Raw genomic sequence first — 13,951 nt, forward strand, 5'->3', positions numbered from 1 at the left:
AACCAAAACCTCAGACTTTAAATCTAGAGTCAAGGAGGGTAGCTAGGGATAGGATGCTCATGGTCTGGAAAATCTGAAGCTTTTCCCATAGTTGCCTGATGAGGTGGTCTCCAACTTCTAATGCAGCTGCTGGTGTCGGCTTTGTCATCTCTTCCTAGAGGACTTTACTCCAACGTTTTCATGAGGGGAACCACTTTGGAGGCAGAAACATTTTCCTCTGCAGACAGCTTAGCGTCATCAAATAGAGACAGCAATGAAAGGCAGCAACCAACCACGTTGAACTCCTCTAATATTAATAAAGGGATGTCAGTCTGTGGGCCAGCTGAATCTCACCTATAAATAAACAAACTGTGAAAATACAGTTTTTGATAAGCAAATCTAATGAATCCTAAGAATGTTAGTTTTACCTTACTGGGAGAAATCCTCTTCCAAGCTGACTCTATCCTCTGTCATCTCCTTACTCTCTTCAATCTCCAAGCTCCTCGTCTCACCTAAACTTTACAAACTGTCTCCAAACTATGAAAACTCAATCCAAACTCTACCATCGAAGCTATTAAAATGATACCCAAAACCTGAACTGACAGCGACTCTCCAACAAATTCCCACATTTTGACTGAATACTGAGGCACTTTAATGTCTGTCAAAACATGTGACTGCTTCCCAAAGCAGTCACATGGTATCGCTGGGTAGCAAGCCTTCGGCCGTCATCATTTTCGTCTCCTCCCCTAAATGAAGCAAGCCTCGTTACACACTTTGTGGAAACGCCCCCCCTGTTATTCGACACCCACCTCGAAGCCTCGGCTCATCTCATAACATCCTTAGATAAGGGATTTAAATCAGAACAATTTGCTGTGACCACAGTTTCCTTTAAGACAGCATCAGTTCCTCTGGGTACACTTGCCCACAGCTTTTAATGGAATTGGGCTGGTCCAAAGATCTTGGAGAAATAGTCAAATATCTTGTGTGGATGTAGACCTCTTCAAATCCTTCTGTCCCTTCATGTAATCCCAGACACACACAACAATGTGCGATGTAGGGTGCCATGTCATCGCTTTCAGAAGTTCTCGTTCTTGGCTGCATGGTTAGGGTCGTTGCACTGTCGCAGAACAAATTAAGGGCTAATCATACACTTCCCTTATGGTCTGACGGACAAGTATCTGGATGTGTTTCTCAACACCAAAGACTGTTAATCCTGACCAAATCTCCAACTCCATTTGCAAAAATCTAGTCAGTACAGTCCATAGGCCAGTACATATAATTAAATTACCATACCAAAAAATTCTAGAGTGCTCAACACCCTTAGTCAGGAATAAACATGTTATTAATTTGCTGGTTGTTTTTTTTTTTATTTGATATATCTAATTTTTAACAGTAAATGGGACAACAGAATAAACTCCTAAAATTATATATCTTTTGGTTTTGGTGGCCCCGATCTGGCCACCCCTTTGAAAACTTTCTGGAGGCTCCCCTGGTGGTGGTAGTAGTAATACCACTATTATTATGTATGTGAGAGGGCATAATGGTAGGCTGCCTGTTGTTTACCTCACGTGACTGCGTGCGCCTATGCATCTGACTGGCTCAGTTGGCCAGAACGTTGAAACGTCTAATATGAAAGTCATGTGTTCAATAAGTCCTGGACATTGCTCTCTGATGAACTACAGCTTCCTGCTACTGATCATACTGCGGCTTGGCTTGGACACCGTGGAAGGTGTGTGGCCTTTACCGCAAAGCTTTCTCCCTTGGCCAGAGAGGTATCCACTGAAACCCCAGTCTTTCACCTTTGGATACAGAAGACACTTGGCCGCACAGCACCGCTGTTCTGTTCTGGATGCTGCATTCAAGCGATACTTTTCCATTTTATTTCCAGACAACCCTTCTGGTGAGTGAATTATTTATTTTTGTCTTTCTGCCTGCTTTTAAGGAAATAAATATTACACACTCCATCTGCGCTTATAAGCTTATTTGATCGCAGTTTGGTTTTAGCTACACATTTATTCTCATGTTTAAATAACTGCATAAACAGCAGATACTCTGTTGACAACACATTTAAAAGCTACGATAATTACGTTTGTGGAATTGCGTTGTAGTTTTGTTATGAATGTTCTGTTTGTCATTGTTGTCTTTCAAAGGGGATGAATGGGCTTTGTAAAAACTGCAGTTCAGCTGTAGCCCAGCCCAAGCCTTTTAAATCAAACTCATTCAGTGACAATGGACCGTGCATACAAAGCTTCACCCTTGTGTTGTCTAAAAATACAATACTTTGTTTGTGACATTTTTTTCCCCCATTTGAGTAAAATGTCAGGAAACTGTAGTAATATTTTCACTCATCCATGACAGGAAATGATTCTCTGCGATTCAGGGAGAATGAGGTATTTACTCTCACAATCAGTCTTGACCGTCATGACTGTGAAGGTTACCCAAGTCAAGACTCTTCTGAGAGATGTGAGTGTAAACATACATGCTGGGGGTATTTCAATAAAAGAGTACAATGGTAAAAGGCCTCACTAAGAATTGTCTGTTGTTTGTGTTTTAGACAAATTGAGTGTCTCTGCTGGGCAAGCATCTCTATATGCCGAAACTGTGTGGGGTGCTCTAAGAGGTAATCGTCGTCACTACATTTTTAAACAATTTAAAAGTACTTTATTGAAATGGTCATAATAATAGTAAGCAAATGTTAGCAAGCATTTTCATCTTGCTCACACTCTAAAAACTGCTTGATGAAAAACAATCCAATTTGGGTTATTTAGCTAAGTCAGTCCAGGGACAAATATGAACCTGGCCTGATTTAACACAACATAGTTGTGGTTTTGACCCTGTATGCTGTGTTATGTTTCCAATACAAAACATATTTTAGAGTGGCACATGTCTAAATTTATAGCCACCAAAGAATCGGTTGAAAATAAAAACCCGTAGCCTGGATTGCTTAAATGAGTAATATTAGCATTAAAAGTATAATCTAACAATTTTTTCGGCACCACCCTAATATATCTGGAACAACTGTGAGAGAAAATATACACCCAGAATATCTCTTGGCGTTAAAACGAAATGGAGTCATGGCACCTTTCATCATTATTCTTTGTCTGTACTTTGTGTATCTGCATAATCACCTCTTTTTCATAAAGTTTCATTTGCTTTTTGATCGCCCACCCCCATTAAATGGAAATCTGTATATTATTGGCTCAAAGATAGTGCCAAGGTATATAGCACATTTTAGTGCATAGGGTACCAGCTTGCAACCATAACATGCTCATTATAGTGCTTCCCAGCTCTGACTTCTGAGACAAACTTAGCATAGCATGAGGTCCCTGCTGGGATTGAACCCAGGACCTTCCTGATGTGAGACATAAGTGCCAACAGCTGTACCAAAGTAAATTAAATTCATTTTAAAATGTCCACCCTGGCTTAAAATAATTTTATAAACTTAGTACAGCAACCTTGTGATGTCTTATAAGATTTTTATAAGCAAACACTTCACTTTAGATAACAAAATTAGTCATACACAGCATGTAACTCTAAATTAAATGTTGCCTTACTCTAATGGACTTTATGACCAGTTCAGTGTGAATGTTGAACATTGCTAGCACTAGCTAGTACTATTAGCATCTCAAAAGCTAAGTGAACAAATTAATTCTCTATTATGAAGTAATGTGATTAACAAAACCAAGATTATTATACAGACACATTTTATCATCTAATTATTTCTTATTTGAACCCATTGAAGCGGTTCAGTGAGGTTTGAGCAGGTCACTGTTTTCTTCGAATGATGGTCTGAGAAAATTGAAGATGATCTTTCTAGTCTCTTCTCTAACTCAACAATCTGGGTCATGATTCCCAAGTGTTTGGTCCAAACTACCATACCGCTGTCCCAAGAACATAAATCCAACATTTAGGCTCAATAAATAACCCAGCAGTTTTTAAAGTGTAAGAGTCCTACTTTCTTATATTTATATGATAGTTGTTAACATATACGTTTCTTGATTAAGCACAGGTCTAGAAACCTTCAGTCAGCTGGTGTATCAAGATGATTTTGGCTCAGTAAGTCAGAGTTTCCTAAATGCTAACATTATATTGTATTATACACTATATTATAAATGATATCTGGCATTATGCAATCCTATTTAGCTTTAACTTATTACTTTTTTCTTTTTATGATATTTTTGTTTTTCAGTATTACATCAACAAGACTGATATTGAGGACTTCCCACAGTTTAAATACAGGGGGATTTTACTGGACACTTCACGCCACTATATACCAGTGCAGGCCATTTTAAAAACTCTGGTAACAATCACATGAAATCATCTAAGTTCAGATCTTTGTTTTATTTGATCATACTTAAGCTCCCTGCCTTTTTTTGTTCATTTTTTGCTAGGATGCAATGGCCTACAATAAGTTTAATGTGTTTCATTGGCACATTGTTGATGATCCATCCTTTCCTTACCAAAGCCGCACATTTCCAGACCTTTCCAGTAAGGTATGTTGATTGGAACAGCTTTTAAAATACATTTAAAAGCAGAGTAATCACTACTTTAAGAAAAAAAAGATTAAACTATTTTTAATGCTTGATTTTCATTGTGAATATTTGTAGCCCTGCTGGGTTTTAAGCCATGAGTGCTGGGAAGTAGCCTCCCCCCATAACCCAAATCTTCTGGCTCTGATACAGGGGGCTTTCCACCCGATGACTCACATCTACACACAGTCAGATGTGAGAAGGGTGATATCATATGCCAGGATGCGAGGGATAAGAGTCCTTCCTGAGTTTGATTCACCAGGCCATACTAATTCTTGGGGAAAAGGTAGAATGTGAAAGCAAACTGAACATTTAAAACAAACACAATGTCCTCTGTGAACCAGTCCATCAGATCTTTTTTGTGAACGTCATGGTACATTTTTTTAAGCACAGGCATTTGTATTGTTTCCTACTAAGAATTGTGTGGCCACTTCAGTAATAGTCTCAGATTTTAAGATAAACCTTAAACAATAGAAAATATGCCCCTTGCCCCTCATTAACCATTTAATGTGATTTTGTTTTATAAATACGTCTATATTTATTGATTTATGTCTCAGGTAAGCCTGAGCTGTTGACTCCCTGCTACCAAGGGGGCTCTCCTTCAGGGACTTTTGGACCTGTTAATCCATCATTACCTTCCACCTATCAGTTCATGGCATCCCTTTTTAAGGAAGTGGCCTCAGTGTTTCCTGACTCCCATGTCCACTTAGGAGGGGATGAGGTTGACTTTTCTTGCTGGTAAGTTAGAAAAATAAAAGTCAATCAACATTAGCAAGACAACAATAAACCTAATATTCAGCTTAAGACGTTTTAATCATTATGTTAACTAGCAGAAAGGTAAATACTTGCCACTGCTTATTTTGTAGGAGATCAAACCCTTACATTCGTGTGTTTATGCACAAGATGGGTTTTGGAGTGGACTTTTCTAAACTGGAAGCATTCTACATTGAAAAGTAAGGTGACACACGGGAGATTTTTCATATAAGTCTGAAAAAATTTTTTTTTAGACAGATTAATTTGTCTACCTTTGGTAACAGGATTGTGAACATCACAACATCTCTGAAGAAGACCCCTGTTGTGTGGCAGGATGTTTTTGATTACCATAAACGAGTAAGTATGAACCAACAGATGTATGTATTATCTATTCAAAATAACAGACATTCATGTCACTGAATTGTTACAATTTATGATTAAAAATAAACTAAAAAACATTTATGATATTTATTTGATTTGATACAAAATCATCGTTTCATTGTCACAACCATAGCCTAACTGCTGTTTTTACTTAGTTGGGTCAGCAGTACAAAGAAACTCATCATCGGCATGAGCGCCAAATTAGTTTGGGGCTTCTAATGACACATTTGAACAGTTCTTTTTCCAGGGCGGAAAGATTATTTGACAGACAACACCAACACATTCTTAAAGCAAGAATTTGGTGCACAAATTTGAATTTATTACCAGTTGTTTCTCTAATCTACACAGCTCTAAAAATGTCTGTACTCAAATATAAAGTAAACAGTTGAAGCAAGACATTAAATAACTTGTACAAAAAGACACAACCCTTTTTTTCTTACTGTCTGACATTAAATCAGACTAAACCTTTCCTGCTTTGGGACAGTTATGATTACCAAAATATGTTTTACTTGGTAAGTGCCAAAATAGTGTGAAAGAATTTTAATGAGATTTTATGTTATTACAATCTCTAATGCTTGCATGCACTAACACCACTACACCTCTAAACTAATTTGCGTAAAAAGCCCGGGTTACGATGCCATGACTTTGTAAGCCACTGATTGGTTAACCAAAGCATTTTAAGCTGAGGCATACTTATGATTTTATTTCAGGGTAAAACCTCAATCACACTGCGTGTGCGTTGTCATAGAAGAAATCTAAAGAAAGATATCAGAAGAGAAAAGTAGACCTCCAAATGTGTGATTCATCCTTTAGTACAATTTAATACAATTTAGCTTGAAGGTGCCCCAATTTCAAATTCTCTAATTTGTTCAAAAAATTAAGTTAGTTTAAACACCATGGGGAATGTTGAGCTGACACCCTGTTCAGGAAGATGAGTTATAAGCAGACTGAAATGCCACGCAGCAAGGAAGAAGTCATTACTCTGACTTCTTGACATGAAATATTAGATTATTAGTTAGCAAAACTTGGGAAAGGATATCAACAATGTTTGTGTCTAGTTTAAAATGTGATTCTATAAAGCACTAAGGTAAAAAAAATCAGAAAATAATTATTTCTCTAAATAATTTTGATAATCTTAATTGATGTGAAACAGGAAATGCTTTGTCAGGTGTGATGTCAGCCAAGGAGAAAATGAAAGTGCATGTGCATGTATACAATGAATGTAAAAACACGGTTTCAAGTGTACATCCACACAAACTAATATGTGGATTCGCATTTTTAAATTGAAAAAAAAAAAAAAGTGGGGTTTATTCGCAATCCTCCAAACGATGCAGATAAACCCCACTTTTTTTTCCAAGCTTTTGTTATAATGCTGACTAGACATTTAGTCACAGTTTTATCAGTATTTCTAAAGCTTATTTTAATTGTATGGTTTCCTGAAAATGTATATATATATATATATATATATATATATATATATATATATATATATATATATATATATATATATATATAGATAGATAGATAGATAGATAGATAGATAGATAGATAGATAGATATGGGCCTATGTGTAATAAGAATTAATTGACTACATTCGAGAATACATTGAAGTTGTGCACCCCATTTTTGTGGGATCATAAAACCTTGAAATTAAATGGTTCAAATCCATCATTAAAAGCCCAATCTTCATATAACATTCTTTTTCCGTATATGTATTTGACAGGCGGTTCATTTAGACAGAGAAATTAAAATTCTTAATTAAAATAAATAAATAAAAAAACAGGAATTTTGTCTTGATTTTTGTTTTAAATCCTCAAATTTTCCAAAGGTCACTGAAATGTTGGCTGAAATTATGAGTTATTATGTAGCGTTTGATTACATTATAAATCTGACCACATTGTAATAGTCAAAATAAAACTTTCTGCTGCAAAAATAAATCATTAAATTGATCCATGACAGAGTCATACAATCAACAGCAGCCATTCTTTTTTTCTAAAGTCAGTGGATGAAGGAGTTATAGCCTAACTGTGTGGATGATGTTGAAGGTAATGCATCTCTGAATGTCTAACGGTGCGTTGTTTTGTGTTGCAGCGCAAGTCTTTGTCAGTGGTGGAGGTATGGAAACAGGGCTGTTACCTGTGTGAAGTACGCAGGGTTGTTAAAGCGGGGCTCCGGGTGATTCTGGCCTCTCCATGGTATCTGGACCAGCCTGGACCCACACACAACTGGGCCCGCTACTATAACGTGTGGCCTCTAGCCTTTAAGGGTCAGTGAAGGAAGCTGGTGAGCTGTGAAGTTGGGTTTTCCTCTTAAATAATACCAGTTCATCATCCCAGACAACACACTGCTCCACTTTTTGGTTGTCAAACCACCAGGTGGCAGCAAATTTTAAATCCAAAGGAAAAAAAAAATTCTGAGTTTGATATTTTGCAGCAAGAAATTCCCCTTAGGAAGAAGAAGACTTGCCATCTAGATTCAAATGTGTATTCACTTAATGTGGGTTTGATGCCTTCTTCTCCATTGGATCAAATGTTTACAAAGACAATGTGAAAAGTGTGACATGCATTTGTATTCAGCCTCCATATAGCAATCTTAATTTTCTTCTGCAAACACAGTTCCTCATTACTAAATAGCTCAAGCTATTTAGTAAAGACGGAGAGCATCTTTTAACATCAATTTTCAATTCTTACCACAGATTCTCCATCGTCATCAAGACCGGGAGATTCTAACAGATGGATTATGTTCTGATCTCATCCGTTCCACTGTAGCTCTGGCTGGGTGTTTGGGGTTGATGTACTGCTGGGAAGCGAGCTTCTACCCCGGTCTTAAGTCTATTGTGGCCTATAACAGGATTTATTTTGTCAGATAGTGCTGTATTTAGCTCCATTAGTCTTCCCATTAGCTCTGATAAGCTTCTCAGTACCTACTGAAGGAGAGCATGATGCTACAGCGTTGTTTCAGTTTTTGTCCCATTTTACCAGAGCGCCTCGTGTTTTATTTGTGTGCCCTGTGGCTTGTGGAAAACTGGAACAAAGGCTTCTTCTCAGAACAACCCCGAGTTGTTCTGTCAATAGATGTTCCCACCTGAGTCTCTGCAGCTCCTCCAGAGTTAATATGGGCCTCTTGGCTGCTACTCTGATTAATGATCTTTTCACTTCTGGCTGATAGATTGAACAATGCTGCACAAGTTGTTCAGTGCAAGGGATTTCTTTTAATCTAACCCTTTTTAAAACTCTAGACACAATTTTGTCCTTGGCTTGTCTGCTGTGTTTCTTGCAGTTTGTTCTCTGGTATTCTCTTACAAAGACCTTATATAGGACATTTTTGACCAATCTGTATAATCTGACCCAATCTGTATAATATGATTGAACTTGACTTTGTAAAGTGCCTTGAGATGACATGTTTCATGATTTGGCGCTATATAAATAAAATTGAATTGAATTGAATTGAAAGACCGTCACAGAACAAGTGGATTTATACTGAGATTTAGTTAAACACCCTCATATTCAAATTAGGTGACTTCTGAAACCTAACGCTTGAATTGGACTTCATTTTGGGGTATGATAGTAAAAAAGGCTAAATACAAATGTGCTGCAAACTTTATGGGTAAAATAGTTTGGAAATAATGTTTTTTTTTTTACTTTAAAATAATTTTTCTTATACACATCCTCATGCACTTATTTGTTTGGTCTATCACATATACACTAAATTGACTGTAATGTTCCAAATGTAAAATGTTCAAGGGGTCTGGATGTTTTTGCATGGTAATGTGTGGTAAGATTACATTTGAATGGCACTAAAATACTGATTATAAACTTTTCTTCTCTTCTCTTCTGCCAGTTTTCAGTCAAAGCTCAGTTACTGCACCGAAGCTTGTTGCCATCATCAGCAGGCCACACTTGCCTGTAGTTATTTCCTATTCTGCCAGAATTTGCAGCTAATTGTGGATCTGTTAAACTCCTAATTTAAGTTCAATGGCCTTTATTTAGGCTTTAGCTGGTTATGTCTCGTCCTGATGTGGGTCCCGTCAATAGAAATTGATTAAAATATCCAAATAAACGTAGACAAACAGTTTTAATTTGGTGTTTAGGATTGGTAGTGGCTCAAACCATGTAGCATTTTCTTTGTATCTGTACAGGTACTGAGGAGCAGAAGAGGCTGGTGATTGGGGGAGAAGTCTGCTTGTGGGGCGAATATGTAGATGCCACCAACCTATCCCCTCGTCTCTGGTGTTTAACATCCAAACAGCTCTTAAGACATAAAATAACAAATAAAAAATATGGTTTCTTTTTAAGAATCCTTCTAACGCTTTGCTTTAAAACATCAAAATTAATAGGCCAAGAGCAAGTGCTGCTGCGGAGAGACTGTGGAGCAATGAGAGACAGACCTCCAGTGTGGACAGAGCATTTCTGAGACTGCAGGAGTTTCGATGCAAGCTCCTGAGGTATTAATCTTGTCAGTCTTTATACCACTTCCTCCTGGCCCCCTCTAACAAGACATGGTTGTGCTTCTTACATATAACGTTCTCTTGTTTCTGTTTCGCTTTCTCTTTAGGCGTGGAATCCAAGCTGAGCCTCTTTATGTGGGCCACTGCAGACATGAGTATCAAAGTGTTTGAGGATGATTTGACATTCAAAATGTTTTGATCTTTTGGAGAAAAAAAACAAGAAAAGGGGGAAGAAAATACAAAGAAAATTCAATATTTGACCCCTAAAGGTTTTAATAAATATATAGCTACCAAATTGTATGCTAAAAATATAAAAATCCATTATTTTTCAGATACCTTTTAGCTTTATGTTTACTTTTAAAATCTTGTGTAACATGCTGAGCTTATTTTTTTTTTTGAAATATAATAAAACAAATTGCGTGCAGACAATGTCAGATGTGTTGTCCCTGTTGTGTTCTTTAGAATTAAATTGAAATAACTTTTGCGTCATCAGGGGAACATTCGTGTCAACATAGTTCAGACGGTAATATGCTGCCTCTGGATGACACCTCCCAGTGGTAGCGTAATAAAAAACATTATGGGACCTATAAGTGAGCCCGTTGACACGTTGTAGGGTCAAGTATAACATTTGGAGGATGTGTTACCTATATTTCTCCCAAAGGAATTGGACACTGGAAGGGGCTGCTTCAGCCAGCCACTCAGCCAGTAGGCTAAACCCATAAAATCCCCTGAACAGCTGAGTCTTTATGTTATCAAGAAAAAAATGAACACACAAAATGGAATTTGCGAAATAGCACCTTGCACATTTCAAGAAGGGGGAGATTTCTGAAGGAAAAAAAGACAACAGGGGAACTATGGCTGTCTTGAGAGCAAAAACTAAATAAAAATTCACTGCTCTGCTTACATAAAAACAGGAAGGCAAACCCAATGATGGACCTAATCAGACTTCAAATGGTACATATTTAATATAAGAACCCTAATTTGTGTTACCCCCATCCTCTAAAGCCTTTTTATACATTATCTGTCTGTCTGTGGAAGATGATAGGACATTTTATTTTATTACTGTGAACAAATTATAATGCAAATCTTATGCATACATGAGAAACGTTGCAGCAAAGGAGCAGAGAAGACAGGTTGGATCTAGTCTCCCACCAGGGGGCGCCTGCAATAAATGTATAATTTATTTATTGTTTTATTTATTTTTTTGTCAGGTTACATTTTTATCCTTAAAACTCCCGTTACTCTTCTTTTCAATCTAAACTTTAGCTGACTAAAGAAGAAGAAGTAAGAATTTGACTCTTGGAGGTCTTATTACATCTTTTGCGATTTGTAAGCTCATAGTAAACAACACTCAAAGCGCCTCTGACTCATATGGCTCAGCTCATTTATAATCAGCTGTTTCCTCTTTCCATAATCACTCTTTGAAGACAAGATCAGACAATATCTACTTTCCTGTAAAGAGAAGCTGATACTGTCTACTTTTTTATGTTCATATAAACTACACAGTGTATGGACTTTGTATACCTACGACCATGGAAAAACAGAAAAGGGTTTTGTATTTTTAACTTTAAGCTGCCGTGTTGTGGTTTTGCAGAAACTGTTCATTGATGCAGTCATCGCATGGATTACAGTAAATATCAGCAGATGGCAAGGGACGGCAATCCCTAAAAGCCAGAGTGCTGACACCTCAATCCTTTTACTTGATCTGTTTTGGAGGAGGGGTGAGAGCAGCGGGAGGTTGTGGATGAGGAGGTTTTGGGGGGGATCAGAAATGCTGCGACCACAAACTAACCAAAGTTTATTTATGGCAGAAAAATATCTTTCCCCTTTCTTCAAAATCGCACATTGAAATAAAAACAACTGACAAATACGATGATTTTTTTGGAAGTGTATCATGCCTCAGGAACCCTGATGTACCCGCTGTGTGTGCATGAAGAGAAAGCTAACAACTTTAAAAGTTAAGCTCACTCTTTGACAATAGCTTAAAGAAGATTACATCAAAAAGGTGCTTAGACTGATGTAGAGGTTCTTAAACTGGCATTCAAGGGCATCTTATCAAGGACGGCAAAGTTATGTCTTGCTCATAATCTCTGCTAAACTGCGTTCATGTGCGGGATTTTACTCTAGGTCACAAATGAACTGTGCACGTACGAATGAACCGGTGACGTGTGTTGAATGACCAGGGATCTGTCATGCTAAAAGTTTCCACTAGATCCACAGTCGCCCGTGGTGGCCTGCTGCTAAAGATGATTGACGTGTGTCTGCATGAGCGGCACAGGGCTCAGGTGTGAAGGAACGTGACAGCTATCCTTGGCCGTTAAACCTCAAAGCAGCGCTTTGCTGATGGTTGCAGCATCTTAGTCCTGCCAACCGCTGGACCCTTGAGCAGGTTAGGTTAAACCAGGGAAATGCAAGGTAGAGATCTATTTCTGTACGTCACAGTGCAGCAGGGTTGTGAGAAAAGTCTACCTTGTCTTTTAAGACAGTAGATGCAACATTATGTTCACTTAACCTGGAACAGTTATTTACACTTATCTGAATTATGTAAGCAGTTATATTTCAACATTGACACTCAAAGATAACCTCTGAGCAACATTTAGAGAGGATCTTGTGTGCTATTGTGAAAAACAAGGAAGAAACAATTAAGCTTCTTAATTATTATTTTACCTACTCTGCTCTAGGGCTTCAATTTTTAAACCCACTGCCACAATTAAGTAAATGTGTAATTATTTCAGACATTTTTCTCTCATGTTACATGGTTTAAATGTAAAATAAAACAAATTTACATTGCAGTATTGTGTGACTACACAGACGGCCTTATTGAAGTGAAGTGGATCACTGAAAACTCAGGTCTCTTTCACTAGTTTGATTGGAGCTTCAGTAATTTTTAGTGTTAAACTGAATCAAACGCACAGACTTTGAGTGTAAATCGTCCTCTTGAAAAAGGCTGTATGCACAAACCCTTTACCTTTTTGATTCAGTAATCAGGGCAGGAGTGTTAAAGTACTTCAGACATGACTCAAATAAAAAAGGTGTCCAAAGTAGTATTAATCTAGTATTCAGAAATCATGTTGGTCAAACAGTTTTTTTGAGAAAACGTATATTGTTTATAGTAAAGATAGTGGAAAACATAGTTTTATCCCCCCAAAATTGCATTTGTTAGTAATAGAGGAGATGAGGACTTCACACTGCAGAAAAAATTAAGAATTTAGGAGAACTTGTTGCTCATTAAGTCTCTAAATATTATTTTCTCCTTTTGCTCTCTAAAAAATTGTTCTAATATATATATATATATATATATATATATATATATATATATATATATATATAAATTTGTGCAAAAGTGTTCCCATTTTAAATATATATCTTTCACTGGGATTCTGTGTGATCAAACCAACATAATGTGGTGCACAAATGTGAAGTAAAAGAAATTACATATGTTAAATTTTATTTTATTTTCTATAAATAATAGAAAAAGTGGATACAGATTTGCATTCATGTCCCATAAATCAATACTTTTTTAGAACCACAGAAATTTAAATTTTCGCTTATTTTGTATTCATTTATTACATTTTTGTTTTGCATTTTGATGGATAGTGTTTTGACATAGATTCAAAATTGGATTTAGTTTTGCGTTGTAATTGAGCCACTCTAACACATGAATAAACTTTGATCTAACCCATTACATTGTTGCTCTAACTGTATGTTTAGCATTGCTGTCCAAGCAGAACCTAGAAAGTCGATGCAGAGGACAAAGCAAACATCTGGGTGAAACTCCTCTTTAAGTGAGATTGAAAATAAACATCTTGGGTGACATGGGGTGACACTTCTCATTACACTGAGTACACCTGTGACGCATAGC

The 13,951-nt window shown here is 37.0% G+C and overlaps 1 protein-coding gene across 2 annotated transcripts; it reads left to right on the forward strand.

Moving 5' to 3' along the window:
- Positions 1-1,526: 1,526 nt before the first annotated feature.
- hexa (hexosaminidase A (alpha polypeptide)) lies at positions 1,527-10,523 on the forward strand. 2 transcript variants are annotated; one of them, XM_036149340.1, is made up of 14 exons: positions 1,527-1,879; positions 2,338-2,442; positions 2,534-2,599; positions 3,989-4,035; positions 4,169-4,279; positions 4,371-4,472; positions 4,662-4,794; positions 5,066-5,246; positions 5,375-5,461; positions 5,546-5,618; positions 7,734-7,908; positions 9,781-9,871; positions 9,979-10,086; positions 10,197-10,523. In XM_036149340.1, exons 1-14 carry the CDS (start codon positions 1,564-1,566, stop codon positions 10,258-10,260), a joined length of 1,659 nt encoding a protein of 552 aa, XP_036005233.1. In that variant the 5' UTR covers positions 1,527-1,563; the 3' UTR covers positions 10,261-10,523. The 2 variants fall into 2 exon arrangements, with proteins under 2 accessions (XP_036005233.1, XP_036005244.1); XM_036149351.1 differs by lacking the exons at positions 1,527-1,879; positions 2,338-2,442 and having other exon boundaries at positions 2,542-2,599; positions 3,984-4,035.
- Positions 10,524-13,951: the final 3,428 nt, after the last annotated feature.

Source organism: Fundulus heteroclitus, chromosome 2, assembly GCF_011125445.2.
Source record: "Fundulus heteroclitus isolate FHET01 chromosome 2, MU-UCD_Fhet_4.1, whole genome shotgun sequence".
Taxonomy (NCBI): Eukaryota; Metazoa; Chordata; class Actinopteri; order Cyprinodontiformes; family Fundulidae; genus Fundulus; species Fundulus heteroclitus.